The sequence below is a fragment of the Podospora bellae-mahoneyi genome, chromosome 5 (assembly GCF_035222275.1).
Source record: "Podospora bellae-mahoneyi strain CBS 112042 chromosome 5, whole genome shotgun sequence".
Taxonomy (NCBI): Eukaryota; Fungi; Ascomycota; class Sordariomycetes; order Sordariales; family Podosporaceae; genus Podospora; species Podospora bellae-mahoneyi.
Window position 1 is genome coordinate 2,241,904 of NC_085884.1, and position 20,252 is coordinate 2,262,155.

The 20,252-nt window shown below is 50.9% G+C and overlaps 7 protein-coding genes across 7 annotated transcripts; 3 read left to right on the plus strand and 4 right to left on the minus strand.

Moving 5' to 3' along the window:
- Positions 1 to 1,865: 1,865 nt before the first annotated feature.
- On the plus strand, positions 1,866 to 2,762 carry QC761_506259 (uncharacterized protein; the record flags this gene model as incomplete). Its single annotated transcript, XM_062879845.1, has 1 exon — positions 1,866 to 2,762. The coding sequence occupies one exon, from the start codon at positions 1,866 to 1,868 to the stop codon at positions 2,760 to 2,762; it is 897 nt and encodes a 298-aa protein (XP_062731020.1).
- A 2,451-nt stretch (positions 2,763 to 5,213) lies between these two features.
- Positions 5,214 to 7,202, plus strand: QC761_506260 (uncharacterized protein). Its single transcript, XM_062879846.1, has 2 exons — positions 5,214 to 6,080; positions 6,140 to 7,202. Exons 1-2 carry the CDS (start codon positions 5,269 to 5,271, stop codon positions 7,074 to 7,076), a joined length of 1,749 nt encoding a protein of 582 aa, XP_062731021.1. The 5' UTR covers positions 5,214 to 5,268; the 3' UTR covers positions 7,077 to 7,202.
- QC761_506270 (uncharacterized protein) lies at positions 7,174 to 8,264 on the minus strand (the record flags this gene model as incomplete). The annotated part of the gene is given in 5 exon segments (XM_062879847.1): positions 7,174 to 7,536; positions 7,596 to 7,623; positions 7,666 to 7,814; positions 7,866 to 7,929; positions 7,938 to 8,264. Coding segments are annotated over 5 exon segments (789 nt in total). The 3' UTR covers positions 7,174 to 7,315.
- An 828-nt stretch (positions 8,265 to 9,092) lies between these two features.
- Positions 9,093 to 12,210, minus strand: QC761_506280 (uncharacterized protein; the record flags this gene model as incomplete). The annotated part of the gene is made up of 4 exons (XM_062879848.1): positions 9,093 to 9,104; positions 9,162 to 11,616; positions 11,774 to 11,896; positions 12,125 to 12,210. 4 exons carry the CDS (start codon positions 12,208 to 12,210, stop codon positions 9,093 to 9,095), a joined length of 2,676 nt encoding a protein of 891 aa, XP_062731023.1.
- A 1,523-nt stretch (positions 12,211 to 13,733) lies between these two features.
- Positions 13,734 to 14,041, minus strand: QC761_0080470 (uncharacterized protein; the record flags this gene model as incomplete). The annotated part of the gene is made up of 3 exons (XM_062872835.1): positions 13,734 to 13,773; positions 13,835 to 13,975; positions 14,022 to 14,041. The coding sequence occupies 3 exons, from the start codon at positions 14,039 to 14,041 to the stop codon at positions 13,734 to 13,736; spliced, it is 201 nt and encodes a 66-aa protein (XP_062731024.1).
- RPN12 (regulatory particle non-ATPase) lies at positions 13,776 to 15,613 on the plus strand. The gene is made up of 2 exons (XM_062879849.1): positions 13,776 to 15,016; positions 15,073 to 15,613. Exons 1-2 carry the CDS (start codon positions 14,483 to 14,485, stop codon positions 15,358 to 15,360), a joined length of 822 nt encoding a protein of 273 aa, XP_062731025.1. The 5' UTR covers positions 13,776 to 14,482; the 3' UTR covers positions 15,361 to 15,613.
- Positions 15,614 to 15,767: 154 nt separating this feature from the next.
- QC761_506300 (uncharacterized protein) lies at positions 15,768 to 20,247 on the minus strand. Its single transcript, XM_062879850.1, is given in 8 exon segments — positions 15,768 to 15,861; positions 15,871 to 16,184; positions 16,240 to 19,154; positions 19,210 to 19,320; positions 19,379 to 19,571; positions 19,633 to 19,759; positions 19,819 to 19,868; positions 19,923 to 20,247. Coding segments are annotated over 7 exon segments (3,669 nt in total). The 5' UTR covers positions 19,953 to 20,247; the 3' UTR covers positions 15,768 to 15,861; positions 15,871 to 15,941.
- Between the last annotated feature and the right edge of the window lie 5 nt (positions 20,248 to 20,252).

The window sequence follows — 20,252 nt, forward strand, 5'->3', positions numbered from 1 at the left end:
GGATAGTCAAAATGAAGCTTTGCCAAGTGAAAGAACGGGTGAAGGCCGCTGATAATCTGTTGTGGAAGGAGGAGAAAGGACGCGGGACGTGGGCAAGCAGGTTTGAGTCTGAGAAGGCAAAAGTGGAGAGGCAGATGAAGGTGCAAGCGGTAAAGTCGGAGCTGCCGACTGACCTGAAGCATCTAGTATTTCTCCAGAAAATGTACAAGTCCCTCGATGAAATCGATCTCGAGAACAAGGTCGCCATTGCGTATTTGCAGGGGTGAACGAAGCCTTCGGGCCACGATCAGATGGCAAGGGGTAAAGGGCGGTAGACAGCTGCAAAGGCACGACAAAGTTGGCCACCTGATGCAACACTGGGTGTTGCAGCATATAAAAGGCGAGATTGGGAAGGTTTTGACAGGCACAAGGAGTAGCACAGGAAGAGCGGGATGAACAGGTATCTCCTCACAGTGATTGTCGTTAGCAATATAATATTCAGAGAACTGTCTCTCCCATCCATGTATTTTGAAGCACATGTTAATGCTGAGCAGGTCTCAGCCAGGCGGACGATTTATCAATATATATGGGACCAATCATCCCGGACAACACAGACCGTTCAGCGCCCTTTCTGTGGTGCCGCTTGCGAACCAAATTTTACTTCTTTTATTTTTCGCGAGCACACAGACACTCAACCGTCTGCTCACACGAGGACAACGCTCGCTCGCGACAGATTTTCGTCCCAACATCGCCCAAGCCAAGGTAAATTGTTTTCACTAAAATTTCCATTTCTCCTTGCTAACTGATATTGGCATATAGCACATCTCACTCACAAAAGTCTCGCCACCATGGCATCCAAGTCGATCGAGGAGGCGAAGAGCCGAGCGGAGCAGGGGATTCAGAAATCCTGGGACGCAATGGGCTCTCTGATGGGTCTTGTCGACGACCTTGATTCCTTCAATCAGGAACTCAAGCGAATTCTTGAAGGCTACAAAAACATACCCAACAACATGACCGAGATACCCATCCCACCTGGGTTCCGCCAAGGGGCCATCTTGTTCCAAAACAGGAACCTACGCCGCCGGCGGACAGTCGCGAACAGGTAATTTCGAGCCAACTGTTTTCAGAGATATAATCGGACCAGGGACATGTTCAATGCATTGCCGAGACGATGAACAAGGCTGCTGACGAGGCGTTTGAGACCCCCGGAATGTCTGAGGATTGTAAGCTTCGGTTCTACACCAGACGCCAATTCATACACGGCACATACGCTGAGGTTCGGGAGAGGCTTGGGGTGTGGTTACGGAATGGCAGCAGGTCAACAGTAATTTGGCCACCGCTGCTTACGAGGCTGATAAACGGCTTGCGAGTATGATTTGGGTGGAATAGGGACTGGCACTTTATCCTCTAGACATAGGGAAGTGCATGGAGCTGCAGGGCTGGCTTGGGATCGGGTTGTTATTTTTATCTTCGAGTCGAGGGAGATGGAACTCACCGGCGGGCAGCAAGACAATAGTCTTTATCGTTCTTTGTCTACCTCCTGGGTTGTTCTCAACAATGCATTATCTCCCGCATATAGCACAAAGAGACTGTTCTGTCAGGTCCTTAAACCACTGTCCCCCCTTTCCGCGGTGCGGCTTGCGTTCTTGTTTGTATTTGCGTTTATTCCTTCGTTTCCATTCAATTCAACCATAAACACACTACCTTCCAGTAAGGTATTCCAGCATTAGACAGAGAGACAGATGAGTGACTTTCCGCATCGTGTATCTCTTTTGCCCTCAGGATATCCAAAGACCTCATCAGTATCTACACCCTCTTTTACTGACACCAGGTTTTCCTATCCCGAAAAACAACAAAACCAAAAGAACTAATATCTAACTTCCAAAATGTACAACCCATCATACGACCCAATGCTCAGCCGTCCACTCACACCCGACAAAAGCTTCCACTTTCTCAAACTCAACCCCAACCTCGCCCTCTTCATCCCAGTCCCCGAGTGCACCTGCTGCCTCTTCTTCCAGTTCTACCAGTGCGGATGCCCCGACAACCAGTCCCACAACGGCATCGGCCTCTTCGGCGAGCTACTTCGCTTCCGTAACCCAACTCAGTTTGCTTGCCTGTACAAGTGCCCCATCCATTTCCTCCCCCAGGCTGCGCAGACAATCCTCCACAACCGCGGCTTCCGCCACAGGAACGACCCCCTGCCCGTCGCTCAAGCCCCCGTCGAACTCCCCTTTCCGTGCTACAAGCACCAAGAAGAATGCTCATACAGAATCTCAAAGAAGGCAGCCATGAATATCCGGCCATCCCTGGGACATTCGAACAAGATTAACAAGCTCAAGCGGAAGCAAAAAGCAAAGAGGGAGGTTGATTGGGCCAAGAAACACAGAAAGACGCTGAGGGCGTTTGTGTATGAGCACACGCCCCTTCAGGAGTTCAACAAGCCCAAGGTCATCCACCCTGCCGACCAGGCATTCATTGGAACATGGGATATAATTGTACGGCCACCTGTCCATGTCAAGCTTGAGAGTGAGGACTGGTTCCTTGATGAGCAAAAGACTGATTTGGACAATGACGACGCAGCGAACGGGAGCAAGGTGGCGGATATATTCTACCCCGAGATAGGTCCGCTTGGGAGGGGCAAGTATGAGGCTGGCGCGACGGTGCTGGATGAGATGATGATTACTGCGATATCGCGGAACCAGTGGAGGAGGAGGGGGTATCCGTGGGAGCTTGTGCATAGGGATCGGAACATGGGGGAGATGGTGTGGAGTATGGATTGAGTAATCATTCCATGCGCAAAATTGGCTTCTTCCACCACGAGCTGGTCTTGAGGATGGGAAGGAGGGAGGAGTAAAAAGGTGGGTTTTGACTTACATGCATAGCGCGGTGTTTAAGGTTTCAGTTTTTTATGGACTAACGTACATTATCAGTGAGTAAGGCATATCAGCGAGTGAGGCACCTTTTACTACTCTATTACAACTATCCTCAATTGCTAGACCACAACATTAAGAACCACCTACAATTACGTCAAAAACAGCTGAATCAGACCCTTCTGCAGCCTCCTGGAAAGTGCGGGTATTATGGCCAGGCTTGCCGCACATACTACAGCACTGAACCTTCGTACGAGCCCCCCCTACACTACCGCCATCCAGCTATATTTCTTCCACTGCCTTCCCACCCACGGCCTTCTGGTCCAGTAAATCTTGTGCATCTTGTATAATAAGTAACCCTCCGAGCCGTATATATGTTTTTTAGCTTTCCGGCGTTTATTTAGTACCTTATTAGCTTTACGGAGTAAAGAGACTTTTACTTATAAGAGGGCTATTTAATATATTATAATTATCGTACTTTTAATAAGTTAACTTAAAATATTTAATATTAAAGTCGGGAAATTATTTTAATGATTAATAATATAAATTTTAATAAATATTAAATATAAATTAGTTTTTCGGAAGTTTTATAATATTTAAAATATTTAAATAAAATATTATATCCGGCGTTAAAGATAAAGATATTAATATATAAAGTATTATATTTAATATAAAAAATACCCTCTTTAAATTCTATGATATAAAATTAATATTCATTAAAGTATTTTATATATTTCTTTACTATAAAAAAGAAAAAAACTTTACGAAAAATATAAAAAAATTAATTTTTATTTATATAATTAATATATATGTATATATTGAAGTTTTAATTTAATAATTATATACTTATTTTAATAGTTTAAAGTAATTAATATTAAATAATTAAAAAAATAAAAAAATATAAAAATATATAAAGCGTAATAATATTATTTTATTAATATTAATATTTAAATATAATTAAATAATAACTTTTATAATTATTAAAAATTAATAATTAATATTTACCTTTTATATAAAATATTATATAATAGTTTAAATATTTAATTTAATTTAGGTTTACCGGATTAATAATTATAATACGCTAAATAAATATTAAATTATATTTAATATATTAATTAATAAAATAATATTATATAATTAAAATAATAAAAGGTAAAATAGTTTAGCCGAAGGTATTAATTTTTTAAAGTACCGTTATTTATTCGCGATTATTAAAGTAAACTAATTTTACTTTATTAAAGCTATCCGAATTTATAATTATTATACTTACGGAAATAATATTTATTATAAATTTAATTTCGTCGAAATTATAAATATTATTATTTATAATATTATATTTAACTTTAATATTTTATATAAACGTAAATTACTCGGTAATAACTTTTTAATCTTTATATTTAGCCCTTTAGTAATTATATTTATACGTAAAACGCATTTAGAGCTTTAACTAACGTTTAACGAATCGGTATATTTAAAGTTTATTAATAAGAGGCGCGTGTCACGGCTTGACACCTAGTGGGGCGCAGGCGCACCACTGACCAATCATTAGCACAGGATTACGGACCAATCAGAATAGGATCATCAGGATCGAGGGTCGATCCAGAGGAGTCAACCCCGGAGGGATAGTATCGATAGGATCGAGGGTCGAGTCTATCGATCCAGGACAACGCCAGGCTTGGCGTAGGATATATATATACGGAGGAACTGGCTGGTGTAGATAGACAGTTCCGCAGTATGCAATTTCAAGTTGTATTCACGGTATCTAGTGTTTACATTGAGACATCTTGTCGTACACTGTCTAGCTGTACCGAACCAGGATTATTCAGAAGTAGCCTTCAACCGGTATCCCTTTCAGAGGTTCTGGATAGGGGTTCGTCATAGCGCGTCGCGGGCGTATAGTAGTTAGTTAACTATATTTTCCACGCCACTTAATTTCGGGAAATAAAAACTCGCGTAAATAGCTTAATAATATAATAAACAATAGCCTCTTCTTTTAATTGAATAAGCTTTTTCGACTTAGGTGTTGTATCGTATCGTACAGACTTACCAGCATGTCGGCGCCCTAGCGTTGCCTGGGAGACTCTATAGGCTTTAGCCGCAGCCCGTATACTTAGCTTTTCGTTATTTTAAAGAGCCTGGAGAGCCAAGATCATTTGGCTTTCTTTTAAAGTAGAGGGCATCTTTGATGGTAGAGAAAAGTGGTTGTTGAGTATAAAGATGTCCTGTCGCGTCGAAAGTGCCCCACTCACTGATATGCCTCACTCACTGACAACGTACGTTAGACAATGCATAGAGAATTTGGAGGGATGTTATTACATCCCGACATAATGATAAACATTGATATCATATTCAAATAATCGCCTCTTTGAGCAGTGCATAATAAATTTATCAAATCAAAGATGTGCTCCAGTACCTAATGCTTCTGTGTTATGCCTTGCCAATCGCCACTCCCTCTTTCAAAGGCAGCAAAGCAGCCCCTCTGCTCAATGGGCAGGCAACAGAGGTGGGGCACGACAGGTTTCCCAACATCCACCACCGAAAGCTCGGGTTCAAAGCAACAGCCACTTTCACTCACTCTGATCATTTAGGACCCCAATATTCTATTCAAGGGCCGCCACCTGACTTTGGACGCTTCCGAGCATCATACAAGCTCGACTATCATTGCTGCACCATGAGCGGTGCCTCTTCCTTCTGCGCCATCTGTGGGGGCCCGTTTGGGGACATTGTCTTCAGCCCACCCCATCCAGATGACCAGCCCGGGTCAGACGACGAGAATGATAACTGGAACGGATCAACAACCCAGTCAGACGTTGCTTGGAGCGGCCCCGAGGATGACTCTGACGACGACGACGACCAGTCCCAAAATCAAGATTCGATTAATACCGACGGCAACTCACACACGAGTGAGCATGCGGCCATTGAGGTCTCTGACGATATGGAGGAGGACGAGGCCACCCACCCCGAAGATGAGGAGAATTTCTCCGAGTCTGGTGAAAGCAATCAGGAAGAAGCCGACATTGGTTTCGACGATATGGCCCCAAGTGAGGGCTCGATCCAGAGTGAAGATGAGGAAGCGCTTGAGTTTAACGAGTTTCGTTTTGATGACATTCACTGGTCCGAAGACCCAGGAACCGGATATGATCGAAAGATCTTGAGGCCTCGCCATGCTCACTGGATCATGACTGTATATGCCCTAGGTTGCAACGTGGAGGCACCGGGTCCATCCAAGTCAGTCACTTATGTCCTTCTGCTGGTCTGATCGGCGTGATACTAACATTCTATATTAGATGCTATTTATCTGGCCGGGGCGTGGCCGATTGGCACCTGGGCACGGTAACGTTCACACCAGGACCGATCCGTCTCCGTGACCCCAACTATCCACGTACCCGGGGCCGCCGTCGACCTCGTCTAGATGTTGTCACCTATATTGACTCTACGTTTAGAGACTCGATAAATTGGGTGTATCCAGTACACATGCCCTGTCTCAAAATTCTTTGCCAGGTCCTGACCGGCCAACCCGACCCCTACGGAAGTTCAAAGCTGGACAAGGATGCATTATTCTTTGCCATGAACAAGTTGTCCGACTGGGCAGGGGGAGCGCTGAATATCACGTATTTTAAAGACCGGCCACTGATTCCAGAGTACTGGGAATCTCTACCGGGGAACGAGTACATCCACGCCAATCCTTTCTCCACGGACTGTCCCCATCGCGATAAGGTTTTGGCTCTTGTTTCAAACGCCATCAAGACCTCCCAAGACAGCAAGTATCTCTTGGACGACCTCACCCACAAGGTGAAATCCGACCGCTTCAACATCCTACCTTACGATTTGATCCACATAATTTCATGCTTGCTGCCTGACCGGGATTTGTTCTCGCTTTGTTGTGCGTCTTACATCGTCCACAAGAACCTTGAGGAGAATGAGAACTTTTGGCGTTATCGTCTGGTGAAGATATCGATGCCTTGGTTTGATGAGGCCTTGGAAGTCTTGTCGTCCCCTGGCAATGAGGATGTGTTGCAAGCTAAATATTGGAAGGGGCTTTTACGTACCCTGCAGAAGCTGCTTGGCTCTAAGAAATTGGGCAAGCAAGGGCCGCTAATGAGCGTGTATAATCGAAGGAGGATCTGGGCGTGTTGCCAGCGCATTGCGAAGGAGTACTTTGAGAAGGTGAGGGAACTGAGAGAAAGGGGGGTTGAGGCGGTGGTTGAGGATATTGAGAAGTAGGCCCTTGAAGATAGCAAACAGACCTTCAAGGTGGCGAATAGGTAGTAAACATGTATTTTAGGCCTTCAGCGATAGTCAAAAAACTTGAAAAAAAGAAAGTGGATTTTTTCATTGTATTTTACCCCCTTAATTCTACTTTGTATTCTTTAACTATGTGTTCACGACGTAAAACTATACGCAAAGTCAAAGTCCAACCGTTGATTTTCTCTCTTCCATCCCTGGGATCATTATCTTTCTACCTACGCCCACCCCAACCCCCTAAACCTCACAAAATTCCTCTCCGTATCCGCATCCACAAACGCGTGCGCCTCCCTGACAGTGATATCACCCCCGTGAACCTCCACCACCTGCCCATTGACCTCCTTCCCACCCTTGACGAACCTGTCTACCGCTTTGGTGAGCGTTTCCATCGGTGTGATGACCATACCGTCGTATAGTTTCCTAGGCGCGATATTTGTTTCTGCCGGGCTTTCAATCAGCAACAAACCTCTCGGGAGAGAAAGGACACAAGGTAGGTACCTAACACCGCCGGCGCGAGCGCACAAATCTTTATGTTTTCTTTCTCTACCAGCCCAGCGGCAGATCACACCAGGCCGACGACCCCGAATTTGGACGCTGCGTAGAGGGGTGCGGTGGGGAGGGGGTAGAGGCCTGCGTTGCTTGCTGTGCAGAGTATCAACCCCCGATCTCCCTCTTCTGATGGTTTTTGGTCCATGTAATAGATCGTGAGTCTGATCGCTATCATGTGTCAACCTGTTGTCCGGTGAGGTAGCATGCTGGGAGACCTACAGTACACCACAACCGACAAGTTGACCTCCAAACACCTCATATCCGGCTTTTTCGGAGGGTGCGACTTGTCACCGTCCTGCTCAACAACAAGCTGGTGAACCCCCGTTTTGAAACGCCTGCGTTCGCAACCACGACGTCGACCCTACCCCCAAACTCACCGTCGTAAAGGGACGAAAACACTGATGCCTGTGCCTCCCAGCTGGAGACATCGCAGGCGTGGAAAAAGAATTCTGTGTCTGGGTACTGCGTCGACAGGGAAGTAACGAGTAACGGGCCAACCGAGGAGTTGATATCTAGCATTGCAATCTTTGCTGGAGTGGTGGAGGAGGACGAGGCAAGGTAGTGCGTTATTGCCAGGCCTATGCCAGGGGTGGCGCCGGTGATAATCACGTTTGGCATTTCTTCAGTTCTGACAAGACGGTGAGGATGAGATAGGTACTGCTGGGTGTTGGAAAAGGGGTCACAGTGAGCAGCTAAAGATGGAAGCTGGTAATGAAAAGCTGGATATAAAGAAGAACCAAGATACCCATCAATATATTCCCCGCATCAACACCCTCACACAAAACCCCAACTCTCCGGCCCAAGGTTCCCAATAAGCCCAGGTACCCCGGGACATGCCATCCAACCTTCCCCGCATAATCGATCAAACTAAACACATACCGGCAGTTAATCAAGCTCCCGTTCGGACATCATGCAGGAACCTAGGCCGCACACACCGGGTTGCTTGGCCTTGAAACTGCAATACCTATAATAAAATAGTCACCTTACACCACCAAATGACCACCTTAACGATGACAACACGAAAGGAAAGATAAAATAAATCATCAATCATACCTCATCAAACCGTAACATGCTGGGCCAAAAGAAGATCCATATCTACCCTGTCCACCACACGATAACTTAGCCAACGCCACAATGCCCAACAATCCACAAAAACCAAACTCTCGAAAAGACCTCATAATTAGAAAGACAAAAATACTATATACAGAAGCCACACCCGACCGCGCTTGCTCTTCTACCACAACGTTGCCGGCCGCCAATGTCTTGTGTGCTGCCGTCCAAAAGTCTAACAACAACCCACCAAACCGAGCTTTCTAATCCTACCCGACCTAACCATCCTATAAACTCCCAAATCCTCCGTTTTGCAATGTTTGTTGTATTTGTCTGGGATATATATGCTTGCTTTGCTGTGGAACATGATGCTACTTGTCATGGAGCGAGGATCGTTTACATCACAACCTGTTTCTTTATTAGCACATGCCATCTCGAGACTGCACCAGCCCAAAGAAAACTTACACAGTCACCATCATTCTTCCCCTGCGGAATGCCCATCTCTTCAAATGTCGCGGGCCCCTGACCCATCGTCTTTCCATCGGGATGATCGGTCTTAACAGGTGGTCTCCCGGCGGCAGGTCTCGGTCCAGAAGCAGTCGAACCCGGAGTTCCCGGCCCCGGACTTGGTCTGGCCGCCGCTGAACCACCAGGGGGCGCACTAGCACGCCCGCCGTCATGAGCATGCGATGACACCGGCCTACCGTTATTGGGAACTGGTCTCCCGCTTGCAGGCATGCTCTCCACTCTGTGCGCGTCTGGTCGCAGATTCGGGTTTGGCAATGGTACCCTCCCAGCAGCAGCAACTGGGGGTCCAGCCCCATAACGATCGTACCCGCCTTGAGGTCCGTAAGCGTCACTGACAGGGCGTTGGTTGGGACGCCCACCACCAGGCGGACCATAGTCTCGCCCCGGCTGCAGCCCGGGACTGCCCTGGGGTGGGTACTTGCCACCTGCAGGGAGATACTGACCCGGAGGAGGTCCTTGAGCAAGGGGGGGTGGAGCATTCGGGTTCGGCTTCTGGAGCCGTTGCCTCGTCGGATCGCCGATAGGTGGCATCCCAGCGGGAGGAATGCCAGGCCCCGGAGGCCCATACCGTCCGTCTTGCTGCTGAGGTGGATACTGTGTACTAGGACCCGGACTAGGGCGTCTATAGTTACCGGGAGCACCTTGGGGACCCCAGCCGCCGTTAGGAGGCTGTCCAGACATGGGACGACCGCGATCAGGAGGAGCACTGTGCATGCCGTTTGGCGATAAAGGACGGATACCGAAAGCAGATCCGGGACGGTCCGCATGCGGTCCAACAGGGAGACGACCAGCCGCTGGGTTCAAATGAGGACCACGCATATCATCCTCGGGATAGGGCGCCGCTGACTTTGGCCTAGCATTCAACGGTGGCGGGTTGTCCTCGAGGGGATACGGCGCTGCACTCTTGGGGCGCAGCGCAAGGTTGTTCGGGTCTACATTTACCCCAAAAGCAGGAGGTCGAGGGGTAGGGTCTGGGAAGTTGACTCGGTCTGGTATTCCTGTTAGTCGCTGCTGGTGATAGTTGCGGAGAGCAAAAGCATTAGAATTAGAGTAAAGAAAATGGGCCGCACCAGGCGGGGGTGTCACCGTCTCCCCAAGTGTAGGCAAGACCTCGTTCTGTCTTGCAAATCTGTCTGGCCGTTTGCCGCGCTGAGAGCCATGTTGGGACTTGATTCGAGTGAGTGTTGTTGTTTCGTGGTCAGCCTTGGTCAGTGTCTTAGACTGGCTCAGTGACTCGAGTCTGTCCTTGGCGTCCTTGTTGCCATGCTCGGCTGCGAGCTCGTACCACTTCCTGGCTTCTCTAACGTCCTTGGGAACGTGTATGCCGATTTCGTGGTAGTAACCCATGGCGAACTCGCCCGTTGCCAGTCCAGAGATAGCCGCTTCCTGTGCATACTTAAAAGCCAGCTGCTCGTTCTTGGCAAAGGCGCCTTCGTAACCAAAGAGGAACCAGCGACTGACACCGAGGGCGGCTTCTGGCTGGCCTTGGCGGGCAGCGAGACCATAATAGTGAAGCGAGTAGGCAGGGTTGAAGTCACAGCCAAGCTGGCTCAACTCATATGCCTGTCCCATCTTCAGTTGAGCCTTGGCAAAGCTGAGATAGGCCGCCTTTTCGATGTACTGTCGGGCTACCGTCAGGTCGCACGGCAGGATGCTCTCAGGAAGGGTGATGTCGGGTAGTTCCCGAGCGATCAGCATGCCATACACATATGCACCCTGAGGGGCGTCTTCGTCGGCCGTGTCGGCTGCGTGCTGAATCATTTCCAACCCCTGCAAATAGTCCTTTTGATGGCCGTGCTGTCCCATCAGGTGCATCATGCCGAGGCGGTAGTTGGAGGCCGAGTCCTTGAGCTTGACGCCGAGGGTGTAATGCTTGATGGCGTTTGGGATATCATTCGAGTTTTCGTACAGCATGCCCATGCGGTATTCGGCCCTACCGTACCCATTTTCGGCCGCCTTCTTGTACAGCGAATACGCCTCCCGCTTGTTCTCTCGGAATCCGAACTTGCCAAACTCGAGCCATTTTCCTTTCATAAAGTTTGCCTCGGGGTGGTCCTGCTGGGCGAGGTAGTCGATGATGCTGACGGCGTCTATTCGCAGGTCGTGTTCCGTCTTTGGTGTCGCGGGCCTCTCCTTCCCCTTTCCTTCCCGCTTCCATTCCCTCTGCGCGGCCTCCTGGGCGACCTCGACCCAGATGAGGGTGTCGCGGGCCCAGGTGACCTGCATCGACACATTGTTGGAGTGGAGGACGAGGTTGCGCGCCTGCCACAGAATGCCCTCCTTCTCTTCGTCGCTGGGCGGGATGTTCTCGCCCTTGACCTTGGGAAAGGGGGAGAATGATGGGACGTCCATTGTGGTGGAGCCGGCGGCGCTGGTCTGGAAGGGTTTGAAACTAGATTCGGGGGGTTGAGAGAGTCAGCGCGCTGTATCCTGTACTGTAGTGTAGGCCTATGGCCTGATCCACCGCGGACGTTGCGTGGGGCCCCTCCAATCGCAGCGGCTTCATTAAGCTTGCGTTTGGGGGGTCGAGAGAGAGGGGATCAACTTACGCCTTTGCGTCGCCGCCACGGGGATTGAGTGATGTCGAGTTGCTTTCTCTTCGGGATTCGCGAGCTTCTAATTCCATGCGCTGAATGTCGTTTTGCATGTTCTGGGGCACCTCAGGCATTACCCTGCAAGATGATCCGAGATTGTCAGCCTCCGCCTTGCCAGCTTTCCTCAGCCTCCGTCCGCGTCTGGCGCTCCACGTCAAGCCTTGTCCAATCGGTCCAGCCCGGAGATGGAGGCCGCGCAAAGGCGCACAGCACAGCAGGATCTGCGGATGGTATTTGGGAGTCCCGGACTTGGATGAGACAGGGCGCAGGAACAGAGTGAGTTAGTAGAAAAGGAGGCAGGCTTACCGTTGAGGGGCAGGCGCAACGACCTCTGGCGGCATGTAGTAGTCATCGTACCCGCCTGGAACGAAAGTCGCAGTGAACTGTGGCATCTCGACTCGAGACTTGTCGCCTGACGGCTGACCCGAGCCTGCATGAATTAGCCAACCAAGCAGTCAGCAAACAGCAATCCAGCCCAACCCGGCGTTGTTCTTCTTCCCGCTTCGGAATCCGTCTGTGCAGGTGCTGGGTTCCAGCGATGGCGGGGATTTAGGGCCTGGCGATGCAAAGGAGGGGCGCCAAGAAACAGGTTACAAGGTGACGATGTTTGCCGGCCAGAGGATAGGACAGCGACGGTCAAAAGTAAGGAGTTGGTGTAGCGGTTCAAGCAGCTAGATAAAATGCGACGGGAGTTGGAGAAAAGCGAGGTGCTGTGGCCGTGTGTGTGTGTGTCCTCCCAGTCGTCAATCGTTGCCCGTGTTCATAGATGAGGGGGCAAAATTGTTGGCTGTTCCTCTTCCCTCCTCCAGGAGTAGGCAGCGAAGCAAAAAGGCAAGCAGCGGATAGGTCGACAGAACCGGTCATGAAACTCGGAGCAACAAGGGCCCCGGCTGGGGATTTTGTGATCCTTTTCTTTTAATCTGGTACACTGTGCTGCTGCCCCCCTCCCGCCGTCTCCTCGCAGTCGAGCGGTTGTGTTGGTGAGCTGCTCTGTTGCATCGAAGGCGCGCCCCTCCTCGGCGATGGATGGTGATTACTGGGATCCCATGTTTCTCCCCTTGGCTTCTGGCTCGCTGCCCTCTGGTCCAGCGAAGGAAGGATTCCATATACTGCGCCCAGAATAGAACCCGATCCGCAGATGATTCCCTGAGTGTGCTCAGAAGCGGGCATGGAAAACGGTTCACGTACCTGACATTCGCGACATCTTAGGACCAGTCGTTCCCATGGTCGGCATCAAAGCCGTTGCGGCCTGCCCCGCGTATTGGTTACCCCAGCGTGGTGCTGCCCAGGACGTCATTGCGACAGTGATTGTGGGGTTGACAGTGTGCTAATGCGCTCGCGGGGAAGTGGCCTGCAGCACGTCGATGGTGGGGCAGAAGAACATTCTCTTGTATTCTCTTGTTGATTTGAGTCTTTGAAGACTCTTCAAGATACGCGGCGAGGTGTTAGTCGATAGGTCATATGAGAACAGCGGGTGATACCTCAGGAAATATAGGATATTAAAGTCTTGGACCTAGAAGCTCTCGTGCGGCCTAGCTCAAAGAAGTAGCACACGGAGCTGAGCTCTAAACGGCTGAAAAGGAAAGAAGAACCTTGGAATGACGCGTGTTGGCATGCAAGGAACAAGGGCGTTCCACTGAAATTTAAACCAAGCGTCTTTTTTGAGGTTTGGACTGAGGCGAAACCCGCGAGATCTACCATCTCGAGCCCTCCGTGGTGGGTACGAATGTGTAGCGAAATATTCTGAGTTACACACCATCTTCTCTATGTTTCTTCAGATCTGCCTGGTCCTGCTTGATCGGGACTGGGCATCACGAGCCGAACCGTGAAAAAAGCCTCGTTCTTACCAGGGTCAGCAGCCCAAAAGGTGATATCGAGGTTGACACCCTACCATTAACTCGGCATCGTCCCATGTTTATAACAGCATGTTTGATTGCTTAATGATACACCGCATGCTAGAATCCGTGGTACAGCTTAGAGACCAACTTCAACCACTGTGATCTTGGCAAGAGTTACCGCCGTTTCTTCCTTCTTCCAAAATGGTGCACTGGTAGGAAACCGGCGGTGGCTGATACTTTGCTGAAGCCGCTAACGACCTCGTGATGAGTCTTGTCTTCGAAGCTCAAAATCTGAGCCCCCGGATTGCCACTCAAAACTCTGAAATAGATTTCTCTGCACTCATGAGGTCAGCTTCGCGGCTTACAGCATGATACCAGTGACCATGTGTGGTGACACTCCAGGGCTTCAGGGTAATGCAAAGACATTCTTGCAGTGGAAGAACCCTTGGCATGTGAAGTCGGTCCCAGCTGCCGACCAGCTGCCAGCTTCTACCCCAGACTCCGAAGAGCTCCCAAAGCCAAGGCGGCAGCACAGGGCACGTAGGACGTCAGCCTTTCAGCCTGCAGCTGCCAGCGGCGGACTCCAACAGCCTCACCACCGATAATCTATATTGACAATCACATTCACCCCCAAACTACCGCTGCCAAACGTCCACCCGGCATTCACCCTGATTAACTGCACACTTACCGAACGACGACGATACCAATCGAATATCGAATTGAATAACCAATCTACATCTCCAACCAACAACCATCGCCTTTTCCCCCAAAGGCACCTCCCATCGACAGCTCCCAAAGCTTCCATCCACCACACCCATCCTCAACCATGGCCGACCGCCAACTCACCACCCTCCTCACCCAACTCCGCACCCCCTCCCTCCCCTTCCCCCAATCCACCACCCTACTCTCAAAAGCCAAACTCCTCCTCCTCCAGCTCTCAGCCCTAACCCCCTCCCCCACCGTCCCCCCCGCCAACCTAACCCTCGCCCGCGAGGTCTACGAGCTCGGCGCCCTCCACTCCCTCCGCGCCAAAAACCCCGACTCCTTCACCCGCTACGTCTCCCAGCTCCAGCCCTTCTACGAGCTCCCCCCTTCTGCTTTCTCCTCCCCCTCCCAAAACCAAAACAAAGTCACCGCCCTCTGGCTCCTCTTCCTCCTAACCCAAGGCCGCTACACCGAGTTCCACTCCGACCTCGAAGGCCTCTCAACCCGCGGTTCTGTCGCAGAAGTGGAAAACGACAAGTTTTTGGGATACCCCATCAAGCTGGAGAGGTGGCTCATGGAGGGGGCGTATGACCGGGTCTGGAAGGCGATGAAGAAGGGGGAGGTTCCGAGTGAGGAGTTTGGGGTCTTGTGCGAGGTTTGTTCCCCCCTCCCTCCCTGATCCGTAAACAGAATGCTAACATCAACAAAAAGGTATTGACCCCCCAAATCCGCCGAGAAATCGCCTCATCCTCCGAGCGCGCCTACCCGTCCCTCCCCTTCCTCTCAGCCCAGTCCCTCCTCTTCCTCGACTCGGAAGGCGCCGTCGTCGACTTTGCCCACAGCCGCGGTTGGGTCATCAAGGATAGGACTATTTACTTCCCCACCGCCGCCGATCTCAACGCCGACGAGGAAGGGGAGCAGGAGCAGGAGAAGGAGGTTGGCCAGATGGTGATTGAAAACACGCTGGGGTACGCCAGGCAGTTGGAGACAATTGTGTAATGGGGGGGGGCAGGCAGACGTTGGAGAAGAGAGAGGCAGGCAGGCGCATGGAATTGGGACAGCGTCGGTCACAAAAAAAAGACAAGGCCAGACACCAAAGAGAGCGTTTTGCTTGCTGTATTTAATATTGCTAGAGAGGAGGCGATGGAGATGATAGATGAACAAACGACATACACAAACCATGCACAAAGCGTTTTCTCTCACTTAAGATCCATCATGCTTACTTATTTTTGACAAACAACATCACTCAACAACTAACAAATGCCACTACTTACTCCATAGCTTTATCACAAAAAGAACAAGAATCCCTTTACTCGCCAGCGTCCAAAAAAAATAAATCATTCACCCTTTGCTACCAACAACACACACTTTCTAATGTGAGAAGGACAATCCCCAACCAACCCCCTTGCTTCCTTCCCCCCCTTTGCTTTTCCGCTCCCCCGTTTTTGACAAACGAAAAAGACCTAACAACAACAACAACAACAACAACAACAACAACAACAACAACAACAACACGATTATATATCAAGACTCCCGCCTGCTACCGCAACCAACCAACCAACCAAACTGACTCATTTTGATCAAGCAAAAAGCTTCAAACCGCTGCCGTGCTTGCCAACCTCGCACACCTCGCACACCTTGCAGACGGTGCCCTTGTACTTGGTGTGGTACTTGGACCCGTCAAACGCGCACTCCTCATACGAGGTGCCGCTGTAGATGGGCGTGTAGCTCGCCGCGCAAATCTCAAACTCGGCAAATTGATCAAACTCAATCTCCACCGCGTCGTGGGGGTTGCGCTCGCAGGTGGCCTTGTTTCTCCGGGCCTATTTGTGTCATGTTAGCACCTAATTATCACATGTTAGAGATAGGAGAACTTACAGCTTCCAAAAGCTTGGCCAAAGCGCCGCCAGCATCACCGTTGGAGATTATCCTGTTAGCAAAGCTCAACGCGCTGCTGTAGTTCTTGCTGCGCATCGACTGAGTCATGGCATTAGACAGAGCCAACTGGCGATGAGCCACCTCAATCTTGGGAATGGTAAAGTAAGCGGCAAGCTCCAAGTTCCGCTTCAGGAGCTCGGGGTTGGTTAGGATGGTCTCAGGTGTGCCAAGAGACCTGCGCTCAAGCTCAATCGACATGGCGAGGGTGTACTCGGCAGCAGCAGTAATGACCTTCTTGGCCTCCGCAACCTCGTCCTCCGAACCAACCGCGTTGACAAGCAGCGAGTGCAGGATGTTCTTGAAGATAGTCACACCCTCTTCCAGCTTGTTGGTCTTCATGCACTTGTAACCGCGGTGAAGATCATGCTCGGCAAGGTACTCCAGATCCCTGGGGATAACGGGAAGCACCTTTCTAAGATCAGCCTCCTCTACCGTGCGGCGAACATAATTGACCAATGGGGGAAGGCCGGCCGACGCAGGGAGATATGTCTTGGAAGCCTGGTATACTTCCAAGAACCGGGACTTGAGAGGAGCAAAGTTGACAGCACCAACCTGACGGTTGAGCAGTTGCATCGCAGACTCAAACGAGCCACCGGCAGCATGGTCAACAGCCAGAGGTGAGTTGCGAGCCCAGAGATCAGCCTCGCTGCTGCCAGCACCACCGGCCTCAGCGATGTTGACATCGGCCATGCCCTCCTCAATCTCTGGCACAACGTCATCACCCATGTCCCAGCCGCCAGCATCCTCCTCCTCATCGGCGTCTCCAAGGAGGTCGCGCTTAGCACCATCCTCCTCAGCTTCGGCGTCAACACCATTGACCGCCGCTGACTCGTCTTCTAATGAAAGACCCTCCATCTGGCCAAGCAGCGCCTTCTCGAAGAAGGATTGCGATGTGGCCTTTGTTGGCCAGTTGGCCTTGCATGTAGGAACAACGGGCTTGGGAGGCGTGAGAGGTTCGCCAAAGGTGGGGAGGTTGAGCTCGTCTTCTGTGAGACCGGCAGCCTCCAAGATCGACTGGCACTCCTCCTCCAGACCGTGGGCCTTGGCTGTAGCGTAGGCCAGAGGATAGAGATCGATCTCCTTGAACATCTGGATTCTGTCCTCAACCTCACCGAGATACAGGGCGTTTTGGAATCTAGAGCCAAAGTCTCCGCGGTGCTCAGCAATCTTGGCCATCCTAGTCAGCTTGGCCTCGTCACCGGTTGTGAGATATAGGAAGGAGAGCTTGTCGAACTGCTTGAGCTTCTGATAGCACATCTCAACAATGGAGTGGTTCCCGTGAGCAAGGGCCTCGGCGCTCAATCTCGTCCACAATTTTGGCCTGTCCAGCTGCTTGGCCATCTCAACAGCCACCTCAAGGTTTCCGCACTCAATCGCAAGCTCGAAGCGGGTGGTGGGGTCTTGCACGAACTGAAGGGCAATCTCTGGGTAGCCCTTCTTTTGCAGGTACGAAATAATGGATTGACCGACCAAGCTGGAGTTCTGAATGATGTGCAGCATCTCCTCGTAGTTTCTCTTGACAAGGGCAAGCTTGAAGCGGTACTCGGTAGGGTCAATCTGGAGGATTCTGGGCTTCGCAGCACGATCCAAGCAGTAGACGTTACGGCCCTTGACCCTCACAAGATAGACAGTCTGATCAAGAGTGCGCACGATACCATTGTCGCCGTTCAACAGCGTGTACTTCACGTGGTTAAGGGTGGAATACAACAAGACGCCGGCGTCGTCCCAGGTGGCGCTCTTGATGCGGATCGTTTCGTGGAGCGTGCTGACCTGCTCAAGGGTCTTGGTCACAATGGTGACATTGTGCTTGCTGAGGAGAGCGGCATAGAGGCCATCGTTGGACCAGACGACGTACTTGACACCATTTACGGCGAGCTCGGCAGTGGTCTTCTTCTGCTGAACATCGTAAAGGTGTACTGCCGTGGGGGTGATGATGAGAAGGTTACCCGTGCCACCGAAGTAGATGTCGCTAGTGCCAAGAGGGGGCTTGAAGGACCGGGTAACGTTGTTCTGAAGGTCCTTGATATCGATGGTTTGGGCAGCGGTGTTCAAGACGGCAAAGCGGTTGCGGGCAACAAAGATGGCCGAGTTACCAGAGCCCCGCTTGGACTCGGTTGGCTCAATGGCGCCGGTACCATCACGGGGAAGGTTGATGAGCTCATAAGAGCCGCCGTCCGCTGGGGATGTGACAAGAACCGAACGCTCAGCAGGGTTGTAAGACAGCGTCCTTGGGGGAACCCAGGGGCTGCCCAGCTTCTTGAGAGATAGCAGAGTTGGGGACTCGACGTTCTTTTGCAGGTCGTAAGACTTGACATGCTTCTCCTTGGTGATATAGAAGAGCTGGTTTTGGTAAACAGCCGACGCAGGTCGCTCGCGCTCCAACTTGAATACCATTACACCATTATCGTGTCCAGCAGCGAAAAGGTTGATCTCAGGATGCGCGGCGATGACCCAGAATCTGTCGTTTTCTCTCTTGAACGTGTGTACCGCCGTACGCTTGTTCAGATCCCAAACACGAATCGTCTTATCCTCGCCGGCCGAAAGAATGAGGTCCTGGTGAGGGTGGAACAAGCACCCACTGGCGTTCTGGAAATGCCCGCGGCAAGTATCGACCTCCCACGCCTTGGTTTCGCTCATGCGCCACAACTTGATGAGACGATCGTCGCCCGCCGACACTATCAGGGGCATGGTAGGGTGGAACGAGACCCAGTTAACGCCTCTATCGTGACCCTCGAGAACGAACTTGACGACGGCATCGGTGTTTCCAAACATATCGGCTTGTTGTTGGTTGGCCTGGTTCATTTGACTTTCGTAGATGGACGCAGGGGCGGAGTGTTTCTTGCGCAAGCCGGAGACTAGGTAGCATTGTCAGTACCTGCCAGGCAGTGTCTAGACCCAAAGTTCACCTACTATCCCAAACACGAACAGTCTGATCGAGCGAGGCGGACACGACGAGGTCGGCATCCTTGGGGTGGAATTGGGCACACATGACATAGTGGTTGTGGCCCGTCATGGTGCAAACTGTCCTTCTCCGTCAGCAAGAATTCCAAGCCCACCCTGTAGTTCCAAGCACACATACGCAGGGAGCGGTTCTGCCAGTTCCATATCCGAATCGTCTGATCGTCAGAGGCGCTGACAATCCAAGGGAGCTCGTTGTGGAAGAAGACGGTTCGAATGTAGTCTAAGTGACCGTTCAGGGTGAACAGACACCTCCTGGTCTGGTAAGACCAGACCTTGATCTTGTAGTCGTCACCACCCGAGACGAACAGGGGCTACCGCAGAATCAGCAAACTGTCCACCTTATCCCCTAACCGAATCCCAGCCATTCCTCACCTGCGTCTTGTGGAAGTCGACACCGCGGACGGGGCCATCGTGCTCTTCGAATCGATCAATCAGTGTGCCCATACGGTAGTCCCAAAGCTGAATGGTCGAGGAGTGAAGCGAGACGAGGATCCATGGTCTGGTAGGGTCAGTGTCAGCGTGGCCGTGAAATGGCGGGGAAGCTCTGGAGCTGCGAACCGTTTGGGATGGAATGCGATTCCCTTTGCGCGCGACGACTTGGACTCGAACTAGAAAAAGTGTCAACACCAACACCAATGCAGCCAGATGTGGTGAAGGTATACCTTTGTGAGCATGCCCGAAGCGGACTGCATCTTGGCTGGTGGAGGATACCTAGGCCCAGGCACCTGGCATCAAATGGGGGGGGGGGGGCGGTATCGAAGAGGTTCGTAGCTTCGTAAGGAGGGAGTACCGACGATTAATAAAAATGCCGATGCCCGCTCGTAGCAAAAGAGAGATTAGATAGTGAGCAGCGCCTGGGGTAAGTAATGGCGGCGTGTCGTGTGTCTTGAGGGAGATGGTGGTGGTGTGTCCGAGGAATTGGGGCCGCCGCTGTTGTTGTCCAGATGTCCACGCCGTCCCCATCAAATCATAGGAGACCCGTGGCATCTCAT